The sequence below is a fragment of the Gastrolobium bilobum genome, unplaced genomic scaffold, assembly GCF_033153095.1.
Source record: "Gastrolobium bilobum isolate Gb01-03AN ecotype WA unplaced genomic scaffold, APGP_CSIRO_Gbil_v1 utg2530, whole genome shotgun sequence".
Classification (NCBI taxonomy): Eukaryota; Viridiplantae; Streptophyta; class Magnoliopsida; order Fabales; family Fabaceae; genus Gastrolobium; species Gastrolobium bilobum.
Window position 1 is genome coordinate 59,654 of NW_026899712.1, and position 14,868 is coordinate 74,521.

At 33.1% G+C, this 14,868-nt stretch overlaps 2 protein-coding genes across 2 annotated transcripts; both read right to left on the bottom strand.

Moving 5' to 3' along the window:
- Positions 1-1,411: 1,411 nt before the first annotated feature.
- On the bottom strand, positions 1,412-3,273 carry LOC133292857 (heat shock factor-binding protein-like). The gene is made up of 5 exons (XM_061491337.1): positions 3,146-3,273; positions 2,911-2,964; positions 2,653-2,676; positions 2,524-2,566; positions 1,412-1,802 (listed from the first exon to the last, which is right to left on the bottom strand). Exons 1-5 carry the CDS (start codon positions 3,146-3,148, stop codon positions 1,657-1,659), a joined length of 270 nt encoding a protein of 89 aa, XP_061347321.1. The 5' UTR covers positions 3,149-3,273; the 3' UTR covers positions 1,412-1,656.
- Positions 3,274-4,264: 991 nt separating this feature from the next.
- On the bottom strand, positions 4,265-11,288 carry LOC133292870 (uncharacterized). Its single transcript, XM_061491357.1, has 3 exons — positions 8,782-11,288; positions 8,598-8,698; positions 4,265-4,509 (listed from the first exon to the last, which is right to left on the bottom strand). Exons 1-3 carry the CDS (start codon positions 11,286-11,288, stop codon positions 4,265-4,267), a joined length of 2,853 nt encoding a protein of 950 aa, XP_061347341.1.
- Positions 11,289-14,868: the final 3,580 nt, after the last annotated feature.

Consider the following 14,868-nt stretch of genomic DNA (forward strand, 5'->3'; position numbering starts at 1 on the left):
CAAGTCTGCGATCGAGTTAGCAAAGAACCCGGTCAATCATGAGAGGAGTAAGCATATTGATGTCAGGTTTCATTTCATCCGAGATCAAGTCAAAGAAGGAAAAGTGGAGCTCACTCATGTTGCAAGCCGAGATCAAGTTGGAGATATTTTTACAAAGCCCCTGCCGACGTTGTTGTTTGAAAATTGCAAGAAGAAGATGGGAATGAAGGATGGTAGAGATATTAAAGTTTAAGGAGGAGTTTTGTTGGGTTTTTTAAACTTTATTTGAATAAAAGAAAATAGAAAATGAAAGGTTTTTTTGGTGAAGAGGTGTGTCTCTTAGGAATTTGTTAGTGGACATTAATGAGTTTAAAGTTTCTAAGAAGTAGTCATTAATGTGTTTAGATTTCCTAAGTTAGTCATTAGTATTTCTAGTTATTTGCTATTGCTTTTAAATAGTACCATGTAAATCATTTGAATGTCAAAATATTGTGAGCGGCAGTGCCAAAAGAGTGAGAAAAAAATGAAGTTACTCCCACAATTCGCTTATTCTTAATAATACAGCGGTTCTATCATAAAATCGTTTAAATGGTATCACATAAATTCAGAGGAGGAGCTGAATTTAAATACAGAATCGCAAATCTCAAAAACTGTTATATTACATTGTATGTGCACACCCACATGTGTTGTCCGTGTTAGCTTTGTTGTTAATATGCCTAGGCATAGTCTGGAGGATCTGGATCATCTAATGTGAAAATTCACATAACCATGTAATATTGAGAATCATAATCATACAAAGGTGGATCAATGATAAAAAAAGAGAAGAGAAAAAAAATGATAAAATAGATAGTTACGAAATCATAACCGTTGATTTACCTTTGTATGATTGTGATCTTCTCACATGACCATATCATGTTTTTTTAACACATTAGAGGATCCATTTCCTAGTCTGGAACTCTGATACTTTTTTTTAGTTTTTTTTTGGGAAAGGTAATTCCGATATTTCTTAACTACTTACTGCAGCTCAGGGGCGAAAAATAATACTTTGCTATATAACATATCTAACTCGATTCTTCTATCAAAAGTATGAAAATAAACAATGAGTTTTTTTTTTTTCTCCAAAAGCTGAAAAAAAGCACTTCTCAAAAAAATTCATTCAAGTTAAAAGCTAAAAAAAATTTCAAAAACCAAATATTTTTTTAAAAATCTAAATAACTTTATCTTTTGTAAAAAATACTTTTAAAATAAACCAGATATAAAGAGTTTTTGTTTTAAAGCCCATCCAAACGGGCCTATAGAAACCACTTTTCAAAATCTTGGAATAACGAGCCACAAAAAAGTGTGTACTAGTACGACAGCCCCTCGAATTGGGGCAATAGATTCATCGACCCGTAGCACGTTATGGGATTAGGGCAGGTGGGCAATAAAGTAATTCCAATATAAAACAGTAGGAGTATCCTTAAATCATTAAAAAAATAAAAATAAAAAGAGTTAGTCAGCAGTAGTTTGTTTTCAGTTCGAACAGTGAGGTGATTTAGCTACAAATGATCGGGTGCACTCTAGCCACACAGCACATCTATTTTCTGAACCACACTACTGCAGACAAAGATAGACACACAATACCAATCCTGTGCAATGCAAGACAAGAACAATAGGCAATTAAAATAAAAACGCCACTTAAGCTGAACCCTCTTCTTTGATCAATTCTTCTTCCTTTGGCTTAGCAGGGGCCTCGGGTGATGGAGAGCACTCCACTCCCATCTCTGCTCTTAAGTCATTGATGCTTTGCTCCAACTCATTTATACGGTTTCCCATATCATCAAGTGCATTGAAGTCAAGAAAAACATTACTTCCACAATATAAGTATTTGGCTAGTCTACAATATCCATCTAATAAAATTGGTAACACTGCCATCCTGCCTTAGCCAATAACATGACACCACATATACACAACGATATACAGATTACACTAAGTCATGAGTCACAAATTGTGCATAACTGCACAGGTGGTTTGCATTGAGTTTACAAGAAAAAGGTCAAGATGCATTCATGCACAGTTGTAATTTACCACCTGTGATATTGTGTTTTCAAGAAATGGTTATATTACATCTCTAACAATGTATACAAGCCATCATGTTATCGGTTTGAGTATTGATATAGCTATTTTTATGGGTATTGTGGACTTACCTGTGAGTTACAAAAACAAACAAATTTACAATCAAATGAAACAATCTGAATTGAAGCCAACATTGATTATGATTTAAAAATCACCTAACCAAACTTAGAAGGTTCCATTAAATTCCTTAACTAAATATCTGAAGTCATTCCTCGCAAGGTTGTTAAGTAACAATAAAGGTTAACAATATGTAAGCCAATTTAGATCTCCTATCATTCTGACAAGACTAACCTCTTTGAATCAAATCTTGTTTCTGTAGAAAAAATCAGAAGCAGGAAATACCACTCTATAAAAAATAAATTTCCTTAAAAAATTTCAGTGTAGGATTAGTTTATTTTACAAACTTGAAGGGCATATGAAAAAGGATATTCTTTGTAACAATGGAGTCGGACATTGTCTGGAACCTACTTTGCTGTAAACAAAAGTCTAGTTAGCAACGGTGAAACATATTCTAAAACTCAGGAATGCATCTCTAAGAATCTAGACAATACAACTCACCATCTGCTGAAGAAGATTTTGCACCTGAAGAGATCAAAAGGGGAACAGACAAAGGTCAGAATTAAATAGCAGAAATTAGAACAATCATGAATTTAAAAACAAAATACACCAAATTTACATTAGAATTGAAATGTAAAACCAGTGGAATCGAAGATCCAAGTAAGTAAATAGCAGAATTGACATGAACACATGCAACAAGAGAACAAAAAATAAATAAATAAATAAATAAATAATTCATGAAAAATGAGAACAACTTACAAAAGCTGTCATATCAGCAGGGCTTTGCTTTGGGTCTTGTGAATCATGACCGTCCTGTCATCATGAAGGAAACCAATTAGAAAATGCAGGGATAATATGCATTGTCACTCCTCACTTAACGAAAGATTAATTGGTGAACATTGAACAAGATCAAACTCCAAATCCCCCAATTCGGAAAACCCTAATTCCGTAAATATGCAGACTCCGATTCATGAATCAGAAAAAGAAACCTAACCATGAGATGATCAATTAGTGCAGCTGCAAATTGCTCAGTTCCACAGATTTTCAAAACGAAATGAAATTGCGAGTCAGAAGTGAATTGAGATCCGTTTAAATTTAATCTGTGTTGTGTTGTGTTGCGATCCCATGTGCTAAAGGTGTAATTACAAAAGTGCCATTTCGCTTTTTGAAGTCTTGTGTTGTTGAATATTTATTTGTTATTGGCTGTTTTGGTTTGGATCTGGATCTCACCAATTAAGCGCCATTCTTTTCAAAAAAAATAAAATAAAATTTAATGAATTGAATATCCAATTGTGAGGAGTTCATGGTCTGATTGATTGTATTTTGGTTTCTTTGTTTTTAAAACTGTTTTGTAGAATAATTATGAAAATAGTTGTTTTCTATGTTTTTTTTGTTTTGAAAGTTAAAAATCAAAACAGAAAAAAAAACAACTTAGACATGTTCTCTAGATTTGATTCTAAAAACAAAAAAATAGTTACAATTTTTAAAAAAAAATTTACAAAATAAGCCTTACTAAACGAGTTTTTTGGTTCTGAAAACTAAAAAACTATTTTTAAAAATAGTAATCAAACAAAGTCCATGATTCTACTAGTTGTGTTTTGCATTTGCGCCACTTTGGCCTCAGACAATGCACAAAATTTTCGGAGAAAAGATTCTTTCCTTTCGTTTTTTTGATTAGGCCCATTATCAAACTCATAATATCTTAAATAATTGGGCTAGACCCATCTCCATCTTTAACTTAGGCCTACTGTATGATCCAATCTCCATGAACATGTATGTGTTACTAACTCACTTGTTAAAAACTTAAAATGATAGAAGTAATAGGTTTTATATGCATAACCTGGTTTTATGTCCGGTGCTTTGACTAGTTAACCCAACAAATAATGCTATCATGGACTACCTCACTAACAAATTATTTGTTATAACCGAATCATAATAGTCCAATAAAATGTCAATGTCCTCAACTTCTCTTAGCTGTACAGCAAAACTTACCCTTGAAAAAAGGACCTTGTCCTCAAGGTGGGAAAAAAATGAAATATCCTCCTGGGTCCTAAGAAAAACAATCTAAGCATTCGTCCTGACAACATAGACAACATGCAGTAGAAAAGGGGCATCACGTAGTGGAATAGAGGTCGCTATTTGCCCAGGCTTGACAACATGTAATGGAACAGAGGCCATAGGTAGTACTTGAGGATGGTGACAATGTGGTCTCTTGAAGTTGAGAACCTATGGTCATCACAAACTCATTGAATTGCTGCATTTGAGCATCTAGTAAAGCAAGTTGATGTTGCAATTTGTCAAAACACCTATGCATTTCTAAGCAATTAAGCAAAAGGATATAAGCTTTTTGGCAAGCTCCTGCACCTTATAGAGATATGAAGTTCAAAATGAAAGCAACAATGTTATATTCTTAAAAGTTCTTGAACTTTTAAGGGTGTTCTTCCCTTGGGACAAAGATGTCCAGCCCAATAGGCTGGTATGTTTTTTTTGGATCTAGTGCCCTCTCCAAGGTATCTATAGAGGAGATATCCTTGAGTCAAGCAGATCACTGTGCACAGAATACTATAATAGCGTTAGCCAATGGGGTGTGTGTGCGCAGAGGCGGATCTACTTGCATTAGAAGGGGGGCAAGTGCCCACCCTTAAAATATAATGCAAAAATATAAAAATACTTTTCTCCTAAAATTTAAATTTTCTCAATTTAATTGAGAGTAGTATATTGTAACAACCAATTAGGGTTACTACTAATCAATTTCACCGTTATATCGATGATGTTGATCCAACGGTTATATTTATTTCTATCTTTGTATAATTATGATTCCCCATATTTAAAAAATAATATTCTCATCGAATGCAAAAAGTATCGCGTATAATAGGTACGAGACTCGGTCCCGCGTGAAGATGGGATTAGGTAAGTCGCGCTTCAGAAGGATGCGAGTCTCAATTTTATTATTTCCGTTTCACGTTTCTTGCAAATTTTTTACCCTTTTTATCTTGTGTTACTGAAATCTGTATTCGACAGTGAAAACTTGGAGTATGTCCAATGTCCATGGTAACAGCACGAGGACTACCAACAAAAAATGATTGAGTCCGAAAACTAATGAAAAGTGACATTTTCCGAAAAAAAATTTAGTCAATACTGGACAATGGGTCCACCGTGTAGACGCAGATTTCTATTTTTAAGCTCTAGATATCATATGTTAAATAAAAGGACCCGAAAAGAATATAGTGAAATCCATGAAAAGTATTAATAAATACTTTATATTTATTAATACTTTAGTGTAATGATTCCCCATATTTCTTGGAAATCGTCCAAACAGACTTGCATTGCAAGGTCAACCATGGAAGCAGAATTTATTGCTTTAAATAAAGCCGATGAAGAAGTCGAATAGCTTCGTAATTTTATTGAGGATGTTCCTAATTGGTCAAAACTGGTACCAGCCGTATGCATACACTGTGATAGCCAAGTAGAAAGGCCAAGAACGTCATGTATAATGGTAAGTCTCGACATATACGTCGTAGACATGATACCGTAAGACAACTACTCTCTAATGGAATCATTACAATTGACTATGCTAAGTCTAAAGAGAACATAGCAGATCCGTTAACCAAAGGGATTCCTAGAAAATTGGTTGACAATTTGTCGAAAGTAATGGGTTTAAGGCCTATCAATTATTAATCATTGCGGTAACTCTACCTAGATGAGTGGATATCCCACGAACTAGGTTCAAAGAGACAACTAAGTGATGTTTGAATGTCAAGACACTGTGCATTTTTTAAACTCATACTCATTCCTATGACAATACAGTGTATTTATGAGGGTAAGCATTTAGGCTTTTAATGATTTCTTAATCTGTTGTGTTCAGATGATGTATAGTGAGTTACATCACAAGAAATCACCTATGTGAGTGTAAAGTGAGGGCCGCTTCTATGAGAAATTTTCAAAGGCCGATTCTATAGAACACTCGCAGAACCAGGTAGGTGTCCCACGGCCAAAATGAGCACAGCAAAGGACCAACAATGCTAGAGAAGCAATTGTGTGACTCCTATTGTCTAGGTATACACTAAAGGTCGACGGTTCCAGTCGCCCAGACCACCGATTGACCGAGTATATTCGATAGGTTTTCACTAGAGAAGGTTCAAAGGTAACTCTACCTATCTCGATGCAGTTGTTTCTCGTTGAGGAAATTACACTTTGCATTTATATTCACCATGAATTGACTTCTTATCCATGTGGGGGATTGTTGGAATTTACATATAAATTGTGAAGACAATCTATTGGTTATGAATAAGAAGTGAGTTAAGGAAAAAAAGAGAAAAGGGAAGTTGAAGGGTTGTGTGGGTTTAAGAAGTCTCACATTGGACAACTAGTAGGAGGTGAGAGAGTTTATAAGCTCTCACCTCACACTCCTAAATTGGCCCCTGGGTGATTACACATTTTGTAGAGGAGCTAGATGGGCTTAGGCCCACCACATGCGCGCGCTGCCGCCGTCCTTCCGGCCCGGATCGGAAAGTTAAATAAAAATAATTTTTTATTAAATAATTTTTTAATTTTTTGTCCAAAATACCCTTGTGACATCCGTTGCTTCCCTCCAATATTTTTCCAAAATCCAAACGTCTCTACCCACTGGTTTTTTGAGCGTTTTGAACCGAACTGATTCTTATCTTTCACGAACCGGTCACCGGTTGTACCTGTTCACCGAATCGGTCACCGGTCATACCCGTTCGCAGCCGTCAGACACGGCGGTTCGTCGTCGTTGACGGTTCATCGTGTCCGGTCAGTATCTATAAATAGACCATGACCCCCCCCCCCAGAAAAATTATTCGATTTTTGCACTGAAACTCTGCTGGATTTTTTCTTCCTTCCGGTTTGCATATTTTCGTTCATCCTCTGGTGTAATCCCTCTGGCATATTGTTGTGTTTGTTTGGACCGTTGACTGGTAGTGTCATCACTCTTCAGACAAAATTCCTTCTATCATGGGAGACAAGTGTCCATCAACCTTTGGCATCAGTAAGGGGGCAAATTGTCTTAAGCAGACACATTCTGTGGGCTCGGATTTATTCCTATACTATTCTGCATACATTGATCATTATGTCTCATTATCTGACATCAAGTAGGTCTGTTCTAATTTTTCTTATTCTACTGTGTTTGATAATTCTGATCATTTATCTCTTCTGCTATATACACGGGTTCACACCTCTTAGTAATTTAATATCACCCACTGTCTTCAAATAACAGTTAAACCCCCTAAAACAATGTTAATTACTATAAACTATAAATTCTTTGTAAACAACCAGCTTAATTATAACTTACATTTTAGTAAACATTGCTTGTATCAAATTGAGAGGCCGGTTTCGCTTCTTCATTAGTTTGGAGACAGACGAAATCATAAAATATAGACTAACAAAATTGATACAAATACTAGTGTCATTATTGTCTTTTACTTTATAGATTATTTTCCTTTTTAAAAGTAATTACATTTGATTCGTTTTAATTTTTAAGGAGTCAAATTATTAAAACTATTTTAAATAAAATAACTATTGGATGTCCATAACTCTAAAATAATATGATTGTTGGATATTTATTCCCAAATTATAACCAGAAATATAATTCTAGTCATTTATCCTATTGTAATATACCTTTGTGAGACATATACAAAGTTTCAAGACACACCACTAATACATGAAGAATATATTCCTCTGTCTCTCTTATTTCTATATTTTTTTTAATTATATTTTATTTCATAACACACGTTATGAGGGGACAGTGACCAAAATGCCACGCTTTGGGCAAAAAATTATCAGAATGCTACGCGAATAGTAAAATTTTCCAAACTGCCACACGGCATAATTCCCTACACAGTGTAGCGAATTATGCTGCGTGACAGTTTGACAAAATTTACTGTTGGCGTGACTGTCTGGTAATTTTTTTATCCAAACGTGACAAAATGGTCACTGTTCCCGTTACGAGCATAATACTTTTCTACCATATGCACCGCGTTATAAAATCTCTCTTTTTGTTGTTCTCTCTCTTCAATGGGCGAAATCTGCTTACAACCGGAGGACTCTGACGTCTTGCAACAACCACGCACGATTGCTCTCTCCGCCACCGATCTAGACGACAATCGTTCCGACACCACCGAAGCTCTATCCTATACAGTGGCGGACCCAGGATATTATGTTTATGTCCGCACAATTAGTGGCGGGGGTTCGGGGGCAGCGCCCCCGAAAAAATTTTTGTAAAGAAAGTTTAAATCAATGCTTTATGTACAAGGTTATGAACTCGCTCATAATCTAGTTGCTTCTATAACAAGCTACAGGCAATAGTTTGACCAATCATTCCCCCTAAATGTTACCAATCCTCCAAAACAAATATGAGAATAAACTCCAGTACATCCATACATCATCATTCTATTTATAATGGTGAATAAAAAAGTCAACATTACCCGTACAGAAGGGAAAGCTCTCATCTCTAGAGATTAACTTATTTAAGAATGTCACATCTGCAATCAATCCTCTCTTTTTAAGCCAGAATATAGCATCAAAGCTGAAAGCAAATCGCAATAAAAAAAGTAGTATATGAAACATGAATTAAAGCAAAAATGAATAGAACAACACAATAAAAAATACCAGATAACAACAAAAATAATAGAAGCTAATACCACGTTGGCAGTAGAAGACGACAAAAGCATTCTTCGATTTTTCATTCTTTGAAAATATTGCATTATATCTTCATCATCAATATTATCAAACATATCACGTTCAACATAAGTTAGCATGCATGCGTTAAACCAATCATCACTTATCCGATTGCGCAACTTATCCTTAACAAAAGTCATTGCAGAAAAAACTCGTTCAACACTAGCAGTTGCTACCGGTAGAACGAGTGCCAACTTTATCAACAAATAAACCAATGGATAAACAATATCCTTTCTCTTCTCAACCATCTTCAAAGCAAGGTCAAAAATTCTTTCCAAATTGACAAAATCAGAATCAGCTCTTACATCAACAATAAAATTACCAAGACTTGAAGAAAGAAAAGGAATATCTGCAAGCTCATTAAACTCCAAAGGATAAAATCTAGCAAACTCAATCAACTTTTCTTTGTTAAAACTAGCAAATGAATCACGAGGGTCAAGACAACTCAAACACTCAAGCAACTTCGTATTGACATTATCAAATCGATCACCCAACTCTTGAACCTGAGTATCTATCACTGTATTAAATAACTCCACCTTAAAGTAGTGCAAGAATGTGAATGATTCCAATCTCCGTCTTGATCTTCCTTTAGGATAATAAACATCCTCCATATTTGGAATGTCAATATCATATTTATTTGCAAAAATGTTCGTTTCTTGAAGCAATTCATCAAAACCATTATCTCTCACCTCTTGTAAACGAGACTTGACAACCTTCACTAAACCAATTGCATTTAAAAGGTCTTGATCTTTTCTTTGTAATGCTTGTGACAACTCATAAGAAATCCCCAAGATAAGTTGCATAAGATGCAACAAGAATGCAAACTCATAATCTTCCATGGCATACAAAATGCAACCTGCATCAGTTCTTGCAGCATCATTCCTAGGCTCGTCTTCAATAATTTTCATCAAGGAAATTATTGGAGAAAATAATGAGATAACACTTGTAACTGTACCAAAATGGGAACCCCAACGAGTGTCTCCAGGTCGCTTTATGGTTGTCTCTTGATTTAAACCTTTTCCAGTTGGTATTTCACCGCGAGCAATTCTTTCAACTATATGCTCATATTGATTCATTTGAAGAATTTCCTTCCGCTTGCATGAACCCCCCACAACGGTAGCCATCTTTTGAAGCATGTCAAAAAATTCTTGAATCTTTTTGTGATGTTTTGCAACCTTCACAAGTGCCAATTGTAACTGATGAGCAAAACAATGAATGTATAATGCAGATTTGTTCTCTGCCAAAATCAAACTCTTAAGCCCTTTGAATTCACCCCTCATATTACTAGCACCATCATAGCCTTGACCACGACATTTAGACAAACTTAAACCAAGTTTAGAAAACAGCCCATCAATCGCTGCTTTTAGTGATTTTGCAGTAGTATCTGAAACATGAATTATGCCAATAAAACATTCAACAATGGACCCCTTTCTGTTTACATACCGAAGTACAACTGCCATTTGTTCTTTAATTGCAACATCACGAGCTTCATCAACTAGCAAGGAAAAGTAATCATTGCCGAGATCAGTAATTATTGCTTTAACAGTCAAATCAGCACAAGCTTGAGCAAGATCTTTCTGAATTTTTGGTGAAGTCATTTTGTGATTATCGGGGGCATTTTGCAAGACCACATGACTCATCTCCTTATTTGGCTTAGTATAAAACTTTAGAGTTTCAAGAAATAAACCTTGTTTATTTGAACTTTCAGATTCATCATGTCCCCGAAAAGGCTGACCATTTCGTAGTAAGTATCTAGCACAATCTAAAGAAGCTTTCAGGCGAATACGGTAATCAATTCTTTGTTGTTCAGAAATATTTGAAAAGGCAATATCAATATGTTGGTTTTGCTTCATCAAATCTTGACCAGCTTGATAAGATCTATTGTGAACACTCCTATGATCTCCAACATGAACTTTGATTCTATCCTTCTTCTGCCAATTTTTGAACCCCACACCGACAAATGCCTCCTTCGCTGAACCACTACCTCTAACCTCCATATCAAATAGATAACAATATAAGCAAAAACATGCATCTCGTGATACACTATACTCCAACCAAGAACCAGATTCTTCATACCACTTAGAATTGAATCTACGCATTTTTCCAAACATTTCCGTTTGAGGGAATGGTTTAAGAATTGGTTGAGTTGGACCCTTGAGCAAATAAGCTCTCCGAATATCCTCTCTCTCTATAGGATTTGATGTCATTGAATAAAGTGAAGGTCTTTTTCCTGGATCCGCTTCAAGATTTTCTATATTAATTTTTGCTTCAGGTGGTGATTGAAAACTTTGAAATTGAGATGCTTGTGGTGGTACACTTTGTCTTTGAGATTGAGGAGAATTTTCAACAATTGAAACATTTTGTCTATAAGGTTCATAGGATTCAGGTTCTGTATTTGTGCTATTTTGACGTTTGAAATAAGATTGTATCCCTGACATAATTTTTCCAAGACCTGTGAAGGGTACAGAAAAATAATAGAGAGAATAAGTTAGTACTTTTTTATCCCAAATAAATATTATATGGATTCAAAATTGCAATATGGATTCAAAATTCACTATATCTGCCTGATATGATCAACAGACTTCCAAATGACAGGTCTGGAATATGAAATGGGAACAACTGCAATAATCAAAATATAGTTTAAACTTCAAATATCAAAGAGATATAACATATAAACATTTGATAATGACAGATGACAGATAAATATATATTTGATAAAAGTCCTTTTCCTTACCCAATACTTTATTATCTAATTATTTGAATATTAGGTTGCTCTTACAAACTTTGATACGTATAATAGAGAGAATCCCAAGATTTCAAACTTGGTGTTAAAAAGCCGTTTCTTATTAATTAAATAACCAAAAGGCTGGGGACTATGAGGCTTTCATTTATATTTTTGTTGAGGCAAATGTTTGTGGAAAACTTTTATGCTTAAAGGAAATGCTTTTCTCAAATTCACAACTAGTGGGGAACTTTATTCACATTCTGTTCTAAGAATAAATTGAGTAATTAGCTCATTATAATATGATTGAACCAAACTATTTAGATGTGAACAATGATGTATATTTAGATTGAACCAAGCTATATTTATAGATTTTATCTAACCGACTTTTCCTAATATATATTATAATATTTAAACTTCTACCACTTTCTTCAATTTTCCACAGCCTTCTTTTACTTCTTGCTTTTCAAAATTGTCTTCTCTTCTTTTTTGTTTCTTTGACTAATTTATATTATTTAACCAACTTCTACAACTTTCTACCAATCTGTTGCCAATTTCCGTGTTTTTCTGGTAGATGGTAGATAGCTTTTATAGCTTCTTCATTTTTCTAGACTAACAATAGGAAAAAATTGATTTCCAACAATTAGGACTCAAATGAAATGAAAGCTCACAGAGCCATAAAGTTATAAAATGGCAATGACAAAAGAACCAAGAACTACACAACAAAAGAACTAAGAACTACACAGCAACAAAAAAAACAACAAAAAAATTAATGAGGTGGAGCTTGCCTCAAAAGCCAAATCTGCTTGCCTCAAAAAAATTAGAGTTTTGATGTGCTTGCCCTCAAATCTGCGCTCAAGCTGCGCTGAATGGAAGGAAAGATGCTGAATGGAAGCCAAATCTGCGCTCAAATCCGCTTGCCCTCTTTTGCAGAAAGAAAAATGAGTGAGAGCGTAGGGTGAGAGAGGCTTGCCCTCTTTTGCAGAAAGAAAAATGAGTGACAGAGGTACGGTGAGAGGCTTAGCTGTGAGAGAAAGTATAAAAAAAAAAAAAAAAAAAAAAAATTTACAAATTTCCTGTGTCCGCACGTGCGGTCATTTGACCCAACGTGGGTCCGCGCCTGATCCTATGCCCACTTTCGAGCCCCCTTGACTACGGGTTTAATTCAACTTTCTTCTTTTTTTGATATTATTATACGGGTTATAGTTGAAATCATAAAGTGGAAATGTTATCTTTATGGTAGAGTGTACCCACAAATTTTTCGGTTGGTTAGTGTTCGTTGTCAACTTTCCATTTGATTATTTTACTTTTCTGAATTTCTACATTAGAAAATATTTATGTTACTTAATTATGTGAACAATTTCAATATTAAAAAATAAGTATTGTTGTTTAACGATTATACGTTTTGAATATTTATATATAGTGTTTTACTAAAATTATGATTTGCAATGTGTAATTAATTGTGATATTAAATTTTTTTATTAATTATATTTAATTTCAGTTCACTACTATTGAAATTATGGTGCTTGCTGTTATCATGACTATTTTTTTTTAGTTTTAAGAATGTCATATGTTAGAAGGGAATGAAAAATAAAGACATAAAGATGAGTTGTGAAACTCTCACTAATAACCATTTGTTGTCCGTTTACATAACTTAATAATATGTGCACTGAAAATTGTTGTTACCATTTTTTGTTTCTTAATAATAACAAATTGTCTAAAAATGAGAATTTTGTATATGTATTAGAATATGTGCAATTAATTTTGTGTTAAAAAAAATTAAAAATCATTTGACATCAATCAAATTTAATTTTCGGAATGAATGAGGAACCGTTGGAGCAATTTATGTTTTTTTTTTTAAATGCATTCATGAAGAGAGATATAATACATATTGCATTCATATATGATTGCTATTTACTTAAATGTCATTGGTTTAACCGATTTATTTTCTGTATAATATATTTTATTTTCATATATTCAATAATATTTTTTAATTGAATGCAAATAAAATTAATGATGATATGTAATTAAATGTATTTTTTTTCAATTTTTTCATCAAAATTAATGTCATAATTATTAATTTTATTGTATTTTGATTCTTAATGACTATTTTTTGCCTTTTATTTAAAATTTAACCGTTAATTAAATAACTGTTGCAATTATTTTATATATGATTAAATCTCATAACCATTATAGTTGTGTCATGGTTAAATACTATTCAATAATTTAATACATGAATTTGGGTTGACATGATTACGTGTATGTATTAAATAATATAATAATGATTATTACCGTTGTGGTTTTGTGATTTTTGTAATTGAATGCAATTTAGTTTCTTATGTATTGAAATTATTAATGATTTTATTGTAATTGAACATTATAATTTTGAATTGGCTCCTTTTCTTTTGAATAAAAAAAATACATGTAATAAATTTTTATAATTTTAATTTATTCTGAATGCACATCAAATACAAAATTGTCTATGCAATGACTTTAGGGTGAAAGTTTTTTTAAAGCTTAATATTGTTTTTACAATCTTTTAAAAAGTTGTGAAACAATTTTAGGAATGTAACATAAATTTAATATCCTTTAAAATGATGGTTTTTGTTCGAACTAATTGTTATAGATATAACATTTGAAATGATCATTTGAATCTCCAATATTTTGTCTGTAATAGTTAAATAATTAAATGCTTTATGATTAGCATGAGTCTTGAAATCATTTTATTATTTTATTTTCCAATTGTTATAGTTCTTTAAAGCATTAAATTAATTAGACTTTGAATATCTTTAATTCTCAATTTATAATATAAATTATCTCTATTTTGAATTATTATGAATATTCATTAAATATATACTGTTATTGTAATTTTTTCCATATCTAAATTATTTTATTAATTGCATATATGCAAAATGATTTTAATGCCTCCATATGTTATGTATGTAATAATGTAATCACACATATTGATATGGAGAAAGTCAATTTCAATACAATAATGGACAATATAAAAATTGATTGAAAACTCCTGAAAACTAATATGTGATTACCAATGGGCCCCAAATTAGCTATAAATGATATCACATTGAGACTACAAATGGTGGTAAAATTGACTATTATTACTACAAATGTTGTAGGTAAGAAATGTGTATCGAAAATAAGAATTTCCTGTTTTTCTTCTGATTTTTTTTTTTTTTTTTTGATAACATTTTACTACGCTAATATTAGCATGGTCGGAAAACATGCCTTTTTAAATCAAAAGGATATTGATTATATAGCTTTATTATTTGACCTTCCTG

What these genes read in the sequence shown, in the direction of transcription:
- LOC133292870 (XM_061491357.1), bottom strand. Translation starts at nt 11,288, where the DNA reads ATGTCAGGGATACAATCTTATTTCAAACGTCAAAATAGCACAAATACA. An exon ending in ATTATTTTTGTTGTTATCTG is followed by an intron (nt 8,699 to 8,781) that starts GTATTTTTTATT and finishes ATTTGCTTTCAG; the next exon opens with CTTTGATGCTATATTCTGGC. An exon ending in GAGCTTTCCCTTCTGTACGG is followed by an intron (nt 4,510 to 8,597) that starts GTAATGTTGACT and finishes TATAAGGTGCAG; the next exon opens with GAGCTTGCCAAAAAGCTTAT.
- LOC133292857 (XM_061491337.1), bottom strand. An exon ending in CTGCTGATATGACAGCTTTT is followed by an intron (nt 2,677 to 2,910) that starts GTAAGTTGTTCT and finishes TGATCTCTTCAG; the next exon opens with GTGCAAAATCTTCTTCAGCA. An exon ending in CGACTCCATTGTTACAAAGA is followed by an intron (nt 1,803 to 2,523) that starts ATATCCTTTTTC and finishes ACTTCAATGCAC; the next exon opens with TTGATGATATGGGAAACCGT.